The sequence below is a fragment of the Haliotis rubra genome, unplaced genomic scaffold (genome assembly GCF_003918875.1).
Source record: "Haliotis rubra isolate DU_JTF1 unplaced genomic scaffold, ASM391887v1 Scf866, whole genome shotgun sequence".
NCBI classification, from domain to species: domain Eukaryota; kingdom Metazoa; phylum Mollusca; class Gastropoda; order Lepetellida; family Haliotidae; genus Haliotis; species Haliotis rubra.
Window position 1 is genome coordinate 118497 of NW_025767597.1, and position 19849 is coordinate 138345.

General features: G+C 39.5%; 2 protein-coding genes across 2 annotated transcripts; both read right to left on the reverse strand.

Annotated features, from left to right (window-relative positions):
- Nucleotides 1-2572: 2572 nt before the first annotated feature.
- Nucleotides 2573-9896, reverse strand: LOC124263021 (heparanase-like). Its single transcript, XM_046697631.1, has 10 exons — nt 9703-9896; nt 8794-8924; nt 8407-8580; nt 7174-7342; nt 6925-6975; nt 6070-6270; nt 4601-4724; nt 3351-3457; nt 3057-3200; nt 2573-2764 (listed from the first exon to the last, which is right to left on the reverse strand). Exons 1-10 carry the CDS (start codon nt 9894-9896, stop codon nt 2608-2610), a joined length of 1452 nt encoding a protein of 483 aa, XP_046553587.1. The 3' UTR covers nt 2573-2607.
- A 1942-nt stretch (nt 9897-11838) lies between these two features.
- Nucleotides 11839-19015, reverse strand: LOC124263028 (heparanase-like). Its single transcript, XM_046697647.1, has 10 exons — nt 18827-19015; nt 18548-18678; nt 18043-18216; nt 16110-16281; nt 15644-15694; nt 15154-15354; nt 13536-13650; nt 12782-12894; nt 12376-12516; nt 11839-12044 (listed from the first exon to the last, which is right to left on the reverse strand). The coding sequence occupies exons 1-10, from the start codon at nt 19009-19011 to the stop codon at nt 11885-11887; spliced, it is 1443 nt and encodes a 480-aa protein (XP_046553603.1). The 5' UTR covers nt 19012-19015; the 3' UTR covers nt 11839-11884.
- Between the last annotated feature and the right edge of the window lie 834 nt (nt 19016-19849).

A 19849-nucleotide genomic window follows, 5' to 3' on the forward strand; every position in this document is an offset into this window, starting at 1 on the left:
GATTTAGTCACGATATGGTTGAAATATTGTCGATGTGACTTTCAACTTTAACTCGCTCACTCACTCGTCTGTTGATAAGTAACACATACAACTAAAGTTCACCATTAACCTAGTAGTAGCAGAAAGGGTTTTCACAAAATAATATATAATTAGTTTATCTACTGTTAGTATTCAGCATCTATATTGAAAATGAAATGCATGTTGTGTTGTTTCCAAATACTTCTTTCAAAGGACCATCATTTAAAATGATTTGGTTGGTATGGGATAATCTGTTATTAATATTTGTGACTGTGTGATTACATAAACGTGCTCAGCAATGAGTTAACAGAATCTCGGTGTTGGAATAGGTCTCTTTAATCTGTATTTACAGATACAAAAAAATATAAATTGTTTAAAATGCGACATGAAAGGATGATTAGAGTGTAGTGCAAATGACCATAAAATTCAGATTCTTGTACAATTTTCCATTTATAAGAATCCTCTTCTGCCACAGAACAAATATCATGCATTAAGTTGTACCAGGACTTGGCATTATCAGGAATATCAGCAAGTTTTACGCCGTTTATATCTGGGCAAACATCACTTGGTAAAGAACAAGTCATATATTTGTAATAAACATTTTGACCAACAGCTCTTTTTATAGCATTGGTATACACTCTGTGTTTTCTTTAAGAGATTTCTAATCCATACATCCTGGCTAATGTAAACTACATACAAACAATTACAGTTTAAAATTCCTCACTCAATTTTGCCTTGCAATTTATATCTGAACAAGTTAAATGTTAAAGATAGTAAACTGTGTGAACACTGTTGCAATGCTGACACTATCAGACATTATATGTTTTATTGCTCTCATGTTTTGCCATTCTGGCTTTCCTATTTTAAATGGGCAAAAGCAAATATTCAAGATAAGGTGCATCCAAATTACAGCGATGTTGTATTATGTGGCCTTAATGGAGACTCTGAAGACTGTAAATTATTTCATTATGTATTGCTAACTTTATAGTGTATCGCTGCAAAGTCACTGGAAGTGATTGTAATTTAAACACTGTCATAAACGATCTAAAACTGCATTATCAAATACTGAAACATGCTGGAAAAAAAAGTGAAAAAGTGAAATCTCTATGTGCATAGTGTTTAACACTTATGACAACTGTATTGCTGATTATGACCTATCATTTTTAACCCCAATACCTTGGTATGTCCACGTGACACTGTAGAGGGAATGTAAAATCGTGGAATTTTATTGCTAATAATGATGCTAAAAAAATATTTAAAAAATGACCATTTAACTAAATGTATCAATTTCCGGGTAGTATGGCTTAAATACCCCAAAATAATTTATAGTATTGTTGCAAAGAATATAGGTCATTTTTGGGAACTAGCAATGACCTCATTTACTGGCGGCATTCGATAATAACGACACCTACCTAAACGACGATTGGATTCAGTATTACGTAAACGTATAGTGGATCGACATTTACGAATTAAAATCATTCGTACATTCAAACTGTCAGCATGATTGCTGAACTCATGCAGTCATGTAGACGGTACGGTAGACACCCACTCCTGGACGACCAAACCGAGGGTCAACCTCTGTGCCACTTAAATTCTGGAACCTAATTCTTAACAGTTGAATACAAAAGGCAGTGTCTCCAGGCATGATATATACTTTGGTTACTTTGGTGATGTGTCTCCCTATGCATGTACGCAATGGCAGTTCAGTTCTCAGTTCAGTTCAGTTCTCTCTGACCTGACACTAAATGGGGCGGAGAGGAAGGGTTCGATTCCCCACTTGGTTACAATGTGTGAAGCCCATTTCTGGTGTTCCCAGCCGAGATATTGCTGGAATATTGCTAAAAGCGGCATGAAACTGAACTCACTCACTCACCTTACACTAAACAAATCAGTTTACCTTACCTTCATGTAAAATGCTTTAATTTCATTGGTCAATGACGCTTTAACAAGTTTCCGTGTCACCCCTCCCAGGAGGGTGACCACTGGAAAAAATATTACCCACGGTAAACGCCAAACTCTCCGCCGAGAAGCTGTATCGCTAACAATCGCATGACGTCGTAATATGACGCATGCAGTGCCCGGAGTTCAAAAACCGTTTTGTACACATTTATTTTACCGACAATCACTGCTATATTTGAACTCTTTTATAATTTGAATCGTTTGCACACTCAACTTAAACATAATTAACCATTTTAAAGCAGTTTTAAGGTTGTCAGAATATGTTTCACTGATTTTAAACATCCAGTCGAGAAGCAGACACCATTTTGGTCACATGTCATATAGTCGGTAGCGATCTTCAAAATGAAATAGAATGATATTTTGTACATTCATAACATGGCGGTACGATTACGTTCTATGCTTTTCCCTTGGGTAATACGGTCTGATTACCCCTTCCGGCTCGGGTGACACTGCTACAAAGAGGAGAACTTCAGACTGTATTACCTTCGAGAGAAGCATACAACCCATAATGTATAACGTGACGTACTGTCCGATTTACCAACATAATTATGAAGAATGCCGTGTAGCCGTTAGGCGACTCAGAGACAGAACGTTGTCTTGTGCAAGAGTTGTTTTATTTCCGGTTTCTACTCAGTAACAAGCAGAGACATGAGCTTCAGGGAAGACAATAAAGCCGTATGTACGCGGGGGCAGGATGACCGGTCCTCCAGTCTGGGATCGAGGACGGAACACGGGGATCTTGTTGTTCACCATGTACAGAGACTGTACTCTGTTCAGCAGTACGTTCCTGTACGGTCACATGAATGTGAGTGTGAATGTGAAAGTGAAAACATACTTAATAGTCTACATATAGATCTATTATACTTACGATCAATGATGTGAAAGTATGATCAAGTGCCCTAATTAAACATGTGACCTGACTGCCTTGATGTGATACGTTTATTGATGATCCCATAAGTAGCCTCTGTTTTGCAAGGGTAATAGATCTTAGAATATCAGAATAAAGCATCGGTACCGTGTTTTAAGCCATTACAAACGGTACTATAGTGTAGTAAATGAATTCTGTCTGCTTCACTTACTTGGCTCTGGGGTCGTCACCTACTGGGGAAAGCCAAAACAGTTCCATGCGGTTGTTTAATGCTTTTGGAAAGATGACGGACGCATCTTCAGTGTCAAGATTCATTGCATAGACTGTGACGCTTCCCGACGGATAACCATAGTTACTGAAGTCAGATTGATAAACGTACCATTAACAGTTTACATATTGCATGGTGGTAATATAAACGTATGTTGTCAATTTGCGTATTTAGAAAACTTAATTCATTATATCACAATGTAATATGCGAGATTTCTATACGATGTAGGAACATTACTTTTTGTTCTTGGTACAATGGGCATATATTCTGATGTTGGTGGAACCCTTCGTGTCAAATACGACATTGCCAACCAGTTGCTTGAACAGGAGAGTAAGCCAGTAGTCCTAGGAGAGAAACAGAATTGTCTTGAAGTACAGTTACATATTCTGACACAGCTAATCTCAAGCATACAATTGGGAATCCATTGCACATTGCACAATTCCCACCACTCAAGAACGAAGGAAACTACACTGCCGGGCAAAAGAATGTATACAACCTAACTTGATGGTGGCACAAACACGTCATCCCTGCGGACCCGAGCTACGATATTACGATAGGCACTATTAGTTGGCTGCCACTAGCCATCAGCCTCCCTCCACTACATGGATGCCCTTCCTAAGTGCACCCCCCCCCTTGCCTCAATCAGTAGGGAGTCAAGAGAAACTGCACCGAGTCGCTGGTTGTCCTTTTAATGCCTTTAGAAAAAGCAGTCACAGTCACACATCCGCCAGTGTCGACCTTACAAGTGCCCAGTTGTTAGTCGGCCAAGGCCGTTCTCTTGGACTTGGCCGGTAGGCCCGAATACACGGAGATCTCGCCCGAAGTCCGACAAACTATACTTAAAGTGTCGTGCAAGTAGCGGTCTTCCTGTTGTGTCGTCACGCCAGAAACATACAGTGTGAGTTCGCATCCCTCACGCGCCGATGAATTTTTATGGTTGTTCAGCCCCAAACCATTTCGACGACTTTTATGCCAAATTGTACTTTGTAAGTGTTTTGTCAAATCCAATGTTCAAGTATATACTTTCTTTTGCCCGTCAGCATATAATGTGTGATACCGTGAAGCAACATGCATAGAGACTGTTGTTATTCCGTATTTGTTCTTAACTATATGAGATCACTGTTGTGTGGTGTAGTGGTTAGAGCGTCCGCCCGGAGAGCGGAAGGTAGCGGGTTCGATCCCCGGTCGCGTCATACCAAAAGACGTTAAAATATGGTACTTGTTGGTCCCAGTCTGGCGCTCGGCATTAATGGGTACAACAAGGACTGGTGGGCTCGGAGTCAGTATAATGTGTCTGAATGGGGTATTCATGCTTCACTGCGGCATGGTATCTCAGTGGGATAGCACTATAAAACCAGCTTCAGTCTGGGCTAGTACAAGCAGCCGCACATACACACACACACGCATGCACGTCGTCATATGAGCGAAATATTCTCAAGTACGACGTAAAACCCAATTTCACCTCACCTCACTGTTGAGATACGTACCGTCTCAGGATAGTTGATGAAAGGTTCTATCAAGTTATGAAACACCCAACCAGGACCAGAGAAGTCTTGGCGGATGACTTTCTTGATGCCTGACTGGGCTGACAGACCCAGTTTGTCCAACCACCTGAACAATAGCTGATGCAGTTAGATCTATATCATATGACATATCCTGGCACAAATGAGGAACGCATTGCGTGTACTGTATTGTATCATATTATGTTATGTTATGTTATGTTTTATTATGTTATGTTATATTTTATTATGTTATCTTATGTTATGTTTTATTATGTTATGTTATGTTATGTTTTATTATGTTATGTTATATTTTATTATGTTATGTTATGTTTTATTATGTTATGTTATGTTATATTTTATTATGTTATGTTATGTTTTATTATGTTATGTTATGTTTTATTATGTTATGTTATGTTATGTTTTATTATGTTATGTTTTATTATGTTATGTTTTGTTATGTTTTATTATGTTATGTTATGTTTTATTATGTTATGTTATATTTTATTATGTTATGTTATATTTTATTATGTTATGTTATATTTTATTATGTTATGTTATGTTTTATTATGTTATGTTATATTTTATTATGTTATGTTATGTTTTATTATGTTATGTTATGTTATATTTTATTATGTTATGTTATGTTTTATTATGTTATGTTATGTTTTATTATGTTATGTTATGTTTTATTATGTTATGTTTTATTATGTTATGTTTTGTTATGTTTTATTATGTTATGTTATGTTTTATTATGTTATGTTATATTTTATTATGTTATGTTATATTTTATTATGTTATGTTATATTTTATTATGTTATGTTATATTTTATTATGTTATGTTATGTTTTATTATGTTATGTTATATTTTATTATGTTATGTTATATTTTATTATGTTATGTTATGTTTTATTATGTTATGTTATATTTTATTATGTTATGTTATATTTTATTATGTTATGTTATGTTTTATTATGTTATGTTATATTTTATTATGTTATGTTATGTTTTATTATGTTATGTTATGTTTTATTTTGTTATGTTATGTTATGTTATATCATATATTATGTTATATTATGTTATATTATATTATATTATATTATATTATATTATATTACATTATATTATATTATATTATATTATATTATATTATATTATATTATATTATATTATATTATATTATATTATATTATATTATATTATATTATATTATGTACCATGGTATTAGATACCTTGCATTCAGTTCATATACATGCATGGAATATTTATCTCTAACAAATTAATGTTATGATTACATCCTGAAATCGTGGTCAACTTAATGTGCTGAAACTTGACATGATGTTGACAAGTTATGTTTAGAAGTGCTGATCGTGCACCTTACCCATACACGCTATCATCAGAATAAAATATAATTAGGTTGTACATGATGCTAACATAATCTACAAATAACAACTCACAGAAATCCGTCCACAAAAGTATTAGTCATATTCATCACACCATGGTCAAAGAATGACCCCGTCTCTCCAAGCCAAAGGGGCGTCCCAGCAGGAGCATCTGACGTAGCGTTGCGTGCAATGTCCAGCGTCACCTTCAGCCTGTCCATAAACACGGGGTCGGTGAAGTTTGCAAGTCGGCCTTCTTTGCCATTGCCGAAGTAGCTGTGACAGGAAAGAGTTCAGTTCAGAGTGCGTGAAATATATACCACGTTTAGAAGGTGGTGTTGAACATTAATACTGTCATATAGTGTCAGCTCGATGAGGTAACCCCCGAGGTGAAACACACGAGGATGAATATGATTGAACAAACCAATAAAAAAACACATATCTAAGGATACAACACAACAGAACTAACTGTGAATGCTGATGAGGGCTGCGCTACCTGAGGGCTGCACAGCCAAATCATGTCATGTAAGATTAATGTTTAATGAAACACTGACAAATGGTGCAATATCACGAATACTTATATGTTGTTGAAGTTTCAAGCATCGTGGATGAGGAGACTCGTGGCTTTGAACCCACGATCAGCAGATCCCGACGCAGTATATTGTCTGGTGCATTTATACGCTCGGTCGTAAAGATAGTAGCATCCAATGGTTAAAGATAATTAAGTGAGTCAACAGATTATACATTTTCTTTCTGGAACACCCCCACCACACACACGATGCGATAATTAAGAACGTCGCCAGCACGCGTTATTATTGAGAGCTTATGACATATGTGCCCATGAATCAAACGTTTCCATGACGACGCCATCTGATGGCTCTACCAGCTGTACATTCAATGTACATATTGGAGTATATGACTTTCACTCACTGATGGAATGTAATGGCGTCCACGGATCGGGCACCTCCAGAGGTCAAGAAGCTATGGAACATAAAAACTGAATATTACCATTGCATTTGTCTTGGTTTAAATTAGTAAGTCTTCATCTGAACATGTACAGAAGTAAATACAAGGAATACATAACGAAGTCCACACCTGTGTATAGCTCGTTTGTTAATGGTAATACATAATACATGTAATCAAGATGGAGTGTTTTGTTGATGATAATGAAAAACATACTCTTTCATGAATGAAATCCCCCTCTCGATGTAGAATATATCCGGCCCGAGTATCAATGTATCCTTAAAGTATGGACGCTTCCGCAGTTCATCGTGAAAAGTCAGGAAGTCTCTTCCAAGTTGCGAGCCGGAAATGCTTGTATTGTAATGATCCGGAATACTCAGGGGTTCTGCAGGAAAACATACCCATGCACATGCTGACGGTAATTGGAATTTAGTAAGTTCATGTATGGCGCGGGGGGCGAACTGGCTAAAGCGCCAGGCTAGTGATAAATAATAATAATAATGGATATTTTTAGCGCGCCATTTTCCACCCACTGATACATGATCCAGCGAGGTTGAGGTGACGGGATCGAGCCCACCTGTGACCGGGTGTAAAAACCTTGGAGTCAACTTTGTGTGCAGACTCTCTCAGTGTTGTCACAACCCCTAGTGTACAGTACACAACCCTGTGCACTTAAAAGAACCCACGAATCCGTTGGTATATGACCGGATGGTGGCCACATGAATACGTGCAAACACCCAGTTGCGGGTACAGCAACGTGCAGTAAACTTGGACAAAGTACTGTGACTATGTGTCCCAGTCCACCCAGCTGTGAATGGGTACCTCGTAAGGATGGGAATGCCACAATAACTCGGTGCGCCTAGTGGCTGCAAGAGTTGTATGCTCCCCAGGGAGTTGAGATTGACAATGCTGGATATCGGAGCTATACAAATGTATGTATGTATGTATGTATGTATGTATGTATGTATGTATGTATGTATGTATGTATGTATGTATGTATGTATGTATGTATGTATGTATGTATGTATGTATGTATGTATGTATGTATGTATGTATGTATGTATGTATGTTTCAGTTTGACTTCAGCCTACAACAAAGTGTAAGTCATTGGCAAACGAGGTATGTAGTAGTATCTATAGACTGAAGCAGGGAAGCAGATTCTATGACAAAATGATGATACATCGTATGTGCACCCTCGTACATCACCTTACAATGCATGACGATGTTTTTCCATAATATGGTATTTAAGATCATATTGCTCGCTGATCGTATCTTGAGTTAGACTAAACACTAAGATTCCTTGTATATTCCTACAAAGTAGGTCATTAATATATTTGTGAGATTGGAGATATTACTGGCTTACACACGTTTCTCATGGTCCCAAAGCAACATGTTACATATTGTTTTTATCGTTCGTGTTTCATCATTATGCCTTCGAAGGCCTTATACCATTGCCCAGTTCAAAGCCATAGATGTCATATCCTTTCTGGGTTGTGTAGTCGAGCAGTTGGTCGGCATTTGTAGGGTCCCAGCGTCCATCTTTCCGCTGCAGCACACTCAGACCAAAGATCAGGTCCCAGCCCACATCCCTGGTGAAATTGTTGATTTCGTCCCAAACATGAGCTGCAGTGTGAATTGATTTGAAACCATATACAAGTATGTGTAGTATGTGTACAGCGAACAAACATGGATTATTGCTGTTTGAGAATGACATAGTGAATATTCCAGGTTGATTCCATTGATTCTGTATTTCAGATTAAATGATCGTTATCACCTGCAAATACTTAACATGGGTCAGCATTTACTCAACACTATGTAATTGTTTACACTAATCACCTGTGAGTACACTGTCAGATACAGTCGGTGTCTTCAGACTTGGGTTGAACCTCACACCATCTGCATCCGTGCCCCCAATACGGAGTATACAGGGAGAAAACGCACGAGCAAGGGTCTTTAATTGTGGTGAACTGAAAATGCGTTCTCTAGAGCGTCACCAACATTATTTCACGCTAATGCTACCAACACTTAACACCATCACACTGTAATAGTCACCAACGTGTGCAGCTGCAGCAACTACAAGATCTTCTTTATCATTTAAAACATTGATGTCATCAGTGAGGTGAGGTGAAATTGGGTTTAACGTCATGCTTGAGAATATTTCGCTCATATGACGACGTGCATGCGTGTGTATGTGTATTTGCGGCTGCTTGTACTAGCCCAGACTTAAGCTGGTTTTATAGTGCTAGCCCACTGAGATACCATACCGCAGTGAAGCATGAATAACCCACTCAGACACAGTTTACCGACTCCGAGCCGACAAGTCCTTGTTGTACCCATTAATGCCGAGCGCCAGGCAGGGACCAACAAATACCATATTTTGACGTCTTTTGGTATGACGCGGCCGGGGATTGAACCCGCGACCTTCCGCTCTCCGGGCGGACGCTCCAACCACTACACCACGGAGGCGGCCATGTCATCAGTGAGTTGATAACGCCTATTTGAAGTGTAGTCCATTTACCTATACTTAGCAACACCAGACAGAGTATTTTATAACATGTGCAACATGGGGGTAAGCATTATCCTGCTGAAGTGTGATGTTTCGTCTTTGCATAGTGATGAACGGGGTCGCCCTGGTAGCTAACGCCGTTCAACGCCTGTCAGTATCAATACATAGTGGCATTTAGACTAAGCATATTTAGATGCCTTTTCCTGTGTATACTACATAGGTAACCTATAATTTCTTACCTAAAATCAACACCAGTGTTTTGGAATCCATTGTGAATCAAGATGGCATCAAATGTGACACCAACAAACCTGTGGTCTATTGTTTGTAGTACCGAATCAGTGTTGATGTCTACAGACACGGACGACTTTCCACAGACAACAGACAAGGTGCAGATACTGAGTGTCCACAGTAGTACAGTGTCTGTGGCAACCATTGTTTGTCTGGAACAAGTGATAAGACTCTAAGGCCGTGTTGCCTTACATCTGGATAACCAGACTGAGGGTTGACATTACGAACTGTGTACTGTCTTATCGGCTTCAAATATCCTTCATAATATGTTCCAAAACAAATCTTTCAATCTCACCTTGTAATTTCACTTTTCCCTTATTACCATACGTTATGCTCAATAAAATATAGATCTTTTATGCTTTGCCATCAAAATTGGTATGTTTCACATTTCAAAATCGGAGCAGATTATTGACGACAAAAATGAATCGAGTATGGTCACGTGTCATACAAGTCAAGAGAGTAAGACAATGAATATACAACGTGTAATTGTTATTGTACATCTAACAAGACTTGGAAACTTCTGTAACATTAAAGGAAAGTTTACAGGAAATGATCACAAAACTACTCAATATTTGTTGAGCATCACTGAAAGACCTTAATATCATCTTAATATCATGATTCACAGGAAGCACCCACAAAAGAGTACTCCTGTATAGAATAGGACAGTTTATTACTGATAACACGTGCGATGTGTGGTTAACCCATGATCTTCTGAAAATTGTTCAAAAGTACGATCTGGTCGCATGTGAGTGAATTTATGAAGACTGGTAATTTTCCGTGCAAACTGGAATGGAGTAGAACTATAATTAGAAAAGTAGCCGACGCAGAATATTATAACTGGCAAATGACACTCACTCAGACACCAGAAATGAGCCGTTTTGCCAACATTCACGGTGCTCCAGCCCCATAGACTGTGGGGAATGTGTGAACTGTACCCAATCTCAACCACACTTGTGTACAATCTAGTTAAACTTGGTGTATTACCTTTTGTAGGTGGGATGTGCCTACTCTGTGACACCGAGTGTGATGATATGGTGAAACACCAACTCTTATACTGCTGCAGTTTATTCTCTAAGCGCAATGCACTTAGTGACCGTTGTTTGACAATATGACCATTGAAAGCTATATACAATTCGAGGATTGTGATGATAATGAACTCAAGATTACCACCCTTCTAGGTGGAATCGAACCACTCATTGAAAACATGTCACTGAATGAGTGGGCTGTATTTATTGACATTACAGCAAAAAGCATCAGCTCCTGGAACCTCTAAGCCCTGCTGTATCTGTGAAGCTGACATTATGTCAGAGACTATGTGGGAGACTATGTTTGAATATGTAAATATGTTTAATATTATATCCTAAGGTGTTTTCATATATGTACTCTCCGTCTTAATGGAGGAAATAAAGCACATTCATTCATTCATTCATTCATTCATTCATACAACGTGTAATTGTTATTGTACCTCTAACAAGACTTGGAAACTTCTGTAACATTAAAGGAAAGTTTACAGGAAATGATCACAAAACTACTCAATATTTGTTGAGCGCCACTGAAAGACCTTAATATCATCTGTTGACATATGTTTCAGTATGGCCACTTTATTAATTAATAAGTATTTATTAATAAAAAAGAAAACGTGCGAGATCTACGTCTTAGGGCTCAGATGACAGACAGTTAAGCAGGTCAAAAAGCCTGAATATCCAATCATGCTATGTGGCATCTTTCTGAAGAGTGTTTGTGTGGTTAGGCGTCCAATATGAGTGAGTTCGAATCACAAACTTACTGGTCGAGATGCCATGTATTTGCGAATACAGTCGTTTCTTAAAATAATTGTTATCAGCTGCCTGTGATAGATGCTTCGGAGAAAAACTGATTGACTAACAGTTGTTGTTTTTTGCTTGGTGCAGGTAGTTTTCAGCAGAATACACATTCTCCAGCACTACTCAACCAAGCACCCGATGCCAAGCAGACATAGTGTCCGCATATATATGTAGGCATATGTATAAACATATCCTCCAAACGTTACCATTTGATATATTGAGAACTAACTGCAGTAGTGCAACAAGAAAACCCAAACATTGATCTGTAATGGAACTGTTTTATATCGTGTGGTTACACGTTACAACACAGTCAGTCCTGCTGACAGACATCCACACCAGCATCAGGGAACACAACGAATCCGAAGGTCGTGGCTGGTATCTGGAGGCTCCCACCATAAGCTCGTTCGGGAGGCATTTCGGGGATGGTGTCGTTCACATAATCCAGTCGTTTGCCATTTAGAGTTACATTCCTGAAATTAAAACATCTGGGTAATAATATCTATCTTACCTCTTTGGCAGTATGGGACCAAACCACGGTCTGCCAACAAGAACCCATCACTTATTCGTTCTACAAAAATGATACCATCTCTACCCTTGAGAGCAATGATGAAGCCACTGGACCTTATTGGTTGTTCAAGTGCTCAAAGTGTTCTGTATCTTTGTGATTTCAATATCAATTGTCAACTGAAGTAAATAATCAATCTAAATGATCACTTGACAGTAAATGGATCTCTGAAAATCAGTGATGACACCAGGTGAGAAAACAGTAAGCATATTTGAAGTGTTGATACATATACTCACCTCGAAGTAAGATCTGGGAACTCTGGACTGAGCCAGAAAACATCCATATTGGTCTTGAACTGAGGGAAGTTGACGACGGTGGTGTAGTTGTTGACGTTGACGATATAAGCTACAACACTACCTGGTTGATACCTGTAGGGACTGAAACAATACATCGTGGACATTGTGAGTAAAGCTGCAAGTTTGTTAAGAACATCACAAATCACCCACTTCCTCATGACAATACTGTCGGGCATGTTTGCCATGACAGTCATATATGGTTTAATTCTGCTTAAGTTAGTGACTAAGCATGACACATGCTGATAACCAACGTGACCTCTCCCTCCTTGATGTTTTTGATTGACGATTCTGATTGATGAAATTATCCTACATCCCCCGTGTGATGAAGACACAATCCACCTTGTACCTTTCCTGTCTGGCACAGTGGGCGTAGACTCTGAAACTGTTGGTTGAGTTGGTCTGCACAGATAACACCTTGTACCCAACCAGCCTCTTATAGAGCAACGTCAGCCAGTAGTCCTGCAAATGACACATTCAAGCGAATGTTAAATATGTGTCGGACATATAACGCTAACTTAGCTATGTCTGTTATTCCTGTAGTGGCGTAAAGTGGTGGCATAGTGGTACGTTACAGAATATCTAGTCTGCGATCAAGGACTGGCAAATTAAGTCAATACGTTTGTGTTAGCCTCACATTCAACATTATGAGAGTGGGTTAAGATCAACGTTGCTTGGAATGGTATTACATTGTGTCACAGCTTGAGACGAGGACAGTGTAATGTCAAACGTTTAATCATAACAGGAGGACATTGTCATTAGAACACATAAACATGGGTTTCACGCCTGACTATTGCATTTTGGCACAACATATCGACCACATCGCACACACACATGTGCAGTCACACAGCGGACAAAGTGTAATAAAATGTACAAATATACAAGTTTTGAGCTTCGTATTTAAATAGCGTGGAAGTAACAAGTAAGGTGAGAAAATACTTTTTCTATAACCTCAAGATATCGTTTCTGTTTTGCTGATATCGCATTGTTTATCAATGTTCATCACTTCACACAACAAAAGCGTCAGTGAGATGGAACAGTAATTGGTTCAAAAGACAATGCGCTTCAAGTTTTCGAAGGGGATAGTATGTATTTGTACCTACTGGGTAGGGATCAAACGTGTCCATCTCGATGAGTGAATAATTCTTTCCATAGAACGATTGTCTTAACACCCCTTTAAGTCCCATCCGTGCTGCAATCCCGAGCTTGTCTAACCATCTGAAATATTGACAACAATACAATGTACTTGTTGGTGTATATATGATGCAGTATGATGCAGTCATGTGACTAGGAAGTTATCTATACCTAGGGAAGTTTCAGCACATATAACCTGCATTAACACACTTGCGGTGGTGGTGGAATTGGATTTAACGTCGTGCTTGAGAATATTTCGCTCATATGACGACGTGCATGCGTGTGTATGTGTATGTGCGGCTGCTTGTACTAGCCCAGACTGAAGCTGGTTTTATAGTGCTAGCTCACTGAGATACCATGCCGCAGTGAAGCATGAATACCCCACTCAGACACATTATACCGACTCCGAGCCGACCAGTCCTTGTTGTACCCATTAATGCCGAGCGCCAGGCAGTGACCAACAAGTACCATATTTTAACGTCTTTTGGTATGACGCGGTCGGGGATCGAACCCGCGACCTTCCGCACTCCGGGCGGGCGTTCTAACGACTACACTACGGAGGCGGTCTAACACACTTGCATTGTTCGTAACGTTTAAGTTTCTTAATGCAGGTTATATGTGCATCAAATATCGGTTGTATCAAGAGTCGCAGTTGTATATCGACATCGTTAGCTTCTCTTACCATCATTATGGTGTCGGGTATTGGTTCTTATACGGTGAAATCTCTTGATGCTGCTATTTAAAGGCCGCCTGTATAATGCTGGAATACTGCTGATTGCGGGGTTAACGAAGTTGTAAAACTACACAAACATTGCACAGAAGGGATAGAACAAGTCAGCAGCCACATTTGAACAAATAAAACAAATAGGAATCCCATGTTTCTCATATACTTGAATAAATAGCGTCTATCGAGACGACAGATGTCACCAGTGAGTTTATGTCATTTGTTGTTACTTCTTGTCCAGTGTGCAACCCCCAATTGCGTAGATCGATTCTCATACTCTTGATCATTGTCTGGTCGAGAATCGATTATTTACAGACCGCCGCCATAGGGCTGGAATAATGCTGAGTTCGACGTAAAACTAAACTACCTCACTCCAATGTTCAACCAACCGAGGCGGTTTTTGACCTACAAAGGTCATGCTTTTGTCAACAAGACCATTGTGCACTGATATTATTATTATTATTATAGTATATTTATATAGCGCACATATCCACGCAACTGGTGCATGCTCAAGGCGCTGGTATTTTTCCCTCGATCATTGGATGTCAATCTCAAAGGCACATGATATTATCATTCTCAACGCCCTTGGGAGTATATAACTCTTGCTGCCACTAGGCGTACCGAGTTATTCTGGCTTTCTCATCCTAACTGATTTTTTTCTTTCACCGTTCCCTGACTTCACTGACTAAACTCTTTCTGTCATCATTTGATTTTCCTGGTCAAGACTCGTTACTTACTTTCCTTCCATCTGTAGCTTAAATACTGACTTTCTGACAAAACAACATTTATTCAACTGGCATTGTGTAAGGCACACAAAAGAGACGCTGACCATTTGTATACTAATATTGTGGTACGATACTCACAGAAAGCCGGCCACATATCTGTTAGAAAGTCCCGGGGCTCCCCCTCCCGAGAAAGACGATGTCTCACCGAGCCACATGGGAGTGTTGGGGTCGGCGGGGATGGTGATGTTGCGTACAGTGTCAATAGAAATTATTAAACGGTCCATCACTTCAGGGTCAATGAAGGTGCCCACTTTGGCAATGCCTTCGGGGCCGTAGTACCTACAAGTAATTAAACCAACATCCAATTAGGTTATAAGAGCTGAAATATCGTCTACCGTCGTATACAAGAAAAATAACAGGAGCCATGTTTAAACGTATTTCAAAGATTGTTATATGGCCGGGTATCAACCCGCCAGTTTTCTCCTCTAAGGGCAGTCACTCCACCCACTAGACTACATGGGAGAGCTTGCCGAAATTATGTATTCATGCTGCTATCCCTTATTGATTGAAGAGCTACAGCCTGCCAAAATCCGTATATTTGAAAAGACAAGTAAGATAGCATACTCACTGGTGGAAGGATATTCTGTCGAGAGGTTTTCTTCCTTCCCCTTCAAAGAAACTGTAGAAGATAAAATGTAAGTCTGTTTATAATGTCCCACCGGGAACATTAAGTATAATCATGTTATATACCTCTGATTTTCCAACACAGTATGTATTTGTTTAGAATTTTAATAACGCGGTTAAGGTAGAATAGAGATAAACATACTGTGTTGGAAAATCATCAGAGGTATATAAGGAAACTATAATGGCTCTTAAATAAAAAGCATTAGAGATATTATTACTTCGTTATATACCTCTGATTTTCGAACACATTATGCTTATCTCCAAAATAACTGAATGTTGACAGCCTGACTGTCAATACGGAGATGATATCATCGTATCAATACGTATCAATACGATGCTGTGTCATGTCTCAGAGCCAAAATAACAATTATACTATTTTGCAGGATTTCTGTTTGTACGTTTCCACTCACGTTTTAAGAAATTCTAATTTATGTCCAAAGACTGCTGTTACGTCGGGTCCGATCACCAGAGTAGAATTAAACCCGGGAGTAGACTTGAGGATTTTCCTCAGATGGACAAAATCTCGCCCCAGCTGTGTTCCAGATATTGTGTTGTTGAAGGGCGGGGGGAAACATGCAGGTTCTGGAGAACACAACAACATTAGAGTACAGTGTCTAGTATGTGAGTGAGTGAGTGAGTGAGTTTAGTTTTACGCCGCACTCAGCAATATCCCAGCTATATGGCGGCGGTCTGTAAATAATCGAGTCTGGACCAGACAATCCAGTGATCAACAGGATGAGCATCGATCTGCGAAACTGGGAACCGATGACATGTGACAACCAAGTCAGCGAAACTGACCACCCGATCCCGTTAGTCGCCTCTTACGACAAGCATAGTCGCCTTTTATGGCAAGCACATGGGTTGCTGAAGACCTATTCTACCCCGGATCGTCTAGTATGTGACTTTTGCCATACATATACCTGCATTCATCAAGCACTCCACAGATGACTTTGATTTATGCATGAACTACAACGAGGGCATGTTTTGGTAGTTCGCCTTGATGAAAAAATAACGAAGAGGGGAATCTTGTACACAATGCTGCTGCAACACTGACAACGATGACAACGGGACTGTCGCTGGATCGTTCCCCTGTTCGTCGATCCACTCTGTTCGTCGATCCGTCGATCCACGCAGGTTGACATCGGCATCGACGTCGCCAGACAAGACCACGTACATCAAGGACGTTAAACATGAAAGTACGATTGACATCTGTGACCATACAGCTGTTGGAAAATGACGATTTGTAAGAAACGGCACCCCACATAGCCGTCCTGCATAGATAAGAGCTGCACATAGGCAGTTTCTGATCGTCTGAGCAGTAACTTGAGGTCCAGTAGCCTTATGTAAGTTTGCAGCAGTTTGAGTCGCTGTCTCACATCGATTGGTTATGCGTGGTTTCGGGTCAATAGGCCCCTGTACTCTTGCGGTTGGCATAGGACTCCCTGAAAATGAACCCTGGTTTATCACGGGAATAATGGCTTTCCTAGAACCTGTTCCACAGCTTGCTACAACACACACTGGAACATTGTAGTACGTATTTGCTACCGTGATTCCAATGATTTCGTGTAGTTGGAATATTGCTGGGTGGGGCGTTAATCAACAAACAAACTTTGGCATTGTACGCTGACTGCTGGGGAAACCGACAACCCCACACGCTGTGAAGATGGTGCATCGCTAGTGCATAAACAATTCAGACTGCAGGATACGCAGAATGAGTGACAGACATAGTAGTGGTCAGCAGATACTCACTGACCTTCTTCAGAAGTTTCTCGCCGTGATATTGCTGGAATATTGCTAAAAGCGGCGTAAAACGATAACCACTCACTCCTCGGAAGTTTAAATCAGACATGATCATCTACACATGTGTTTGGCGCTACTCCTTGCGAATAGCGAACACTATCGGATATTTTGTGGAAAGTATTTACAGGCATAAATATTTTTGCATAGGATATTTGCCGTCAATAATTGTCATTGTTCTTTGGTATCAGGACTCAATCCTTTATTTCCAAGAGAACATTTATATCATTAAATGAGTTATAGAACAGTTGATCTAAAGAAACGCATAAACAGAGGCCCGATCCACAAAGCGTTCGCAGCACTACGTTATTTATAGTCCAGTCAGTGTAACGCTATATAATGTCTACATAGTGTCATGACTTGCTACAAATCGGTGTGGTTATACTGCACAAAGGAATAGATCATTGAAATAAGCGCTGATCGCAACACAATATTATCAGGCTTTTAGTTATACACACAGATGCAAACTTTGAAGAGGGACAGATAATATGGCATACTGGTCTAAGCTTGATATACTATCAAATGAACTATTGGTATATACAATACCATTTCCGAGTTCAAATGCCGGTATGGTGTAGTTCCTGGAATTGGTATACTTCATCAGTTCTAAGGCGTTTGTAGGGTCCCATTGTCCGTCCTTTCTCTTCAGTACGTTGAGGCCAAACACCAGGTCCCATCCCACAATCGCCAGAAAGTAATTAAGATTGTCCCACATAGCACCTCAATGAGGAAAAATAGAAATGTATACTTCATACAAAACAGCCAGAATATTAATTTAAACAGGAATTATGTTGGTATACATATGTCCATATCTGATTTATATGTCATAATTGAGGTATTATCCACACACTTAATGAGGCTTTCTTTATATTTTAGCCAGATGAAATCACGCTTCACGACAATACGTAAACCACTTTAGTTCCGGTTTCACCGAAATGAAAATAAAATGGCGATTATACGAACTAGGCAAACCAAACCGTTGAAAGTAATGAATCAGTTCAACATCATCAGTTATAGTTGTCATGGCAACTATCGGGACACAGAAACATACCAGTATATGTGGAGTTTGCACTTCCACCCCCATGACCTGTTGGGTCAAAAGTCATGAAGTCCCCCGGCGTTCCCCCAATCCTCAGGTAGCATGGAGCCATTCCTTCCGCCAGGATCTGCACTTTGTGTGAGCTAGTTTTAAAATATTGTATCTTTTCAGAAACTGGAAACAGTTGCTTTGTATTCTAAGATGTAAGAGACATGTGCACCGTATTCATGCAATATATTATTTACCTAAAGCAATAAGAGTTATTTAACTGTATTATGTAAGCCAGCTCACCTGAAATCAAGTCCATACCAATTAGCTGATATTGGTAGCATTGTTGAATCAAATGTCACTCCAACGAAACGGTTATCTATCAATCCTATTTCTTTGTCTGTGGCAACAGTTACAGAAACAGATTGACTGTGTGTACATTGCATATACAAGGAACAGAGAATAACGAGCACACGTCTCACATCCATAGTGTCAGCACTAAAGTACATCAGATAAAGACGTATTTCTTTTAATCTGAAACAGCCATTTGGAGACCAGTACACATTGCTGATAAGCCAGAAATGATAAGGAAATAGTTGGCATTCGTGATGATGGAAAATTTCAGCTAAACTCAGAAGTGTCAATCAACCCGTGAAGGTCCGTGTTAGAATATTGATCTTCAGTAACCCATGCTTGTCGTAAGAGGCGACTAACGGGACCGGGTGGTCAGGCTCGCTGGCTTGGTTGACACATCATCGGTTCAAAATTGCTCAGGTCGATCCTCATGCTGTTGATCCCTGGATTGTCTGGTCCAGACTCGATTATTTACAGACCGCCGCCATATAACTGGAATATTACTGAGTGTGGCGTAAAACTAACCTCACTCACTCACTCACTCTCTCAGAAGTGTCCATCAGTGTTCCGATTTCCCAAAGTTTACTAGTTTCTGTTGGTATCCCACACAATACGGTGATATATACTACCGTTTATGTGAAAGATCTCAATATGTTCTGAGGAGAAATGATGCCAGCTGTAGAAAAAATATTTTGATGCCCGTCACTAATTACTGCTTGTCATGGAAGACACAATATTGGATAACGCTGTCAGATTTAAAACTAATCTGCATGTCATCATGAGAAAATAAGCTCTGGGTCAGTTTATTTGCGTGTATGTGCGTATATATCTATGCTTGATAACGATTGATAACAGAGTATTTGGGATGTGACATACGCCTACCGCATATGAAACTGTATGACATCTTTGATGCTTACAACAATAAACAGAATATAATCATTCAGACGCCTAAAGCTCTTTGAGTTTACTATA

Coding starts and splice junctions, on each gene's coding strand:
- LOC124263028 (XM_046697647.1), bottom strand. CDS start 19,011: ATGGATGTGAGACGTGTGCTCGTTATTCTCTGTTCCTTGTATATGCAA. Junction 15,355..15,643: donor GACAGAATATCCTTCCACCA/GTGAGTATGCTA, acceptor AATTACTTGTAG/GTACTACGGCCCCGAAGGCA. Junction 12,045..12,375: donor TTCCCAGATCTTACTTCGAG/GTGAGTATATGT, acceptor TTTTAATTTCAG/GAATGTAACTCTAAATGGCA.
- LOC124263021 (XM_046697631.1), bottom strand. CDS start 9,896: ATGGTTGCCACAGACACTGTACTACTGTGGACACTCAGTATCTGCACC. Junction 8,925..9,702: donor AACACTGGTGTTGATTTTAG/GTAAGAAATTAT, acceptor ACGCATTTTCAG/TTCACCACAATTAAAGACCC. Junction 8,581..8,793: donor ATCTGACAGTGTACTCACAG/GTGATTAGTGTA, acceptor TTCACACTGCAG/CTCATGTTTGGGACGAAATC.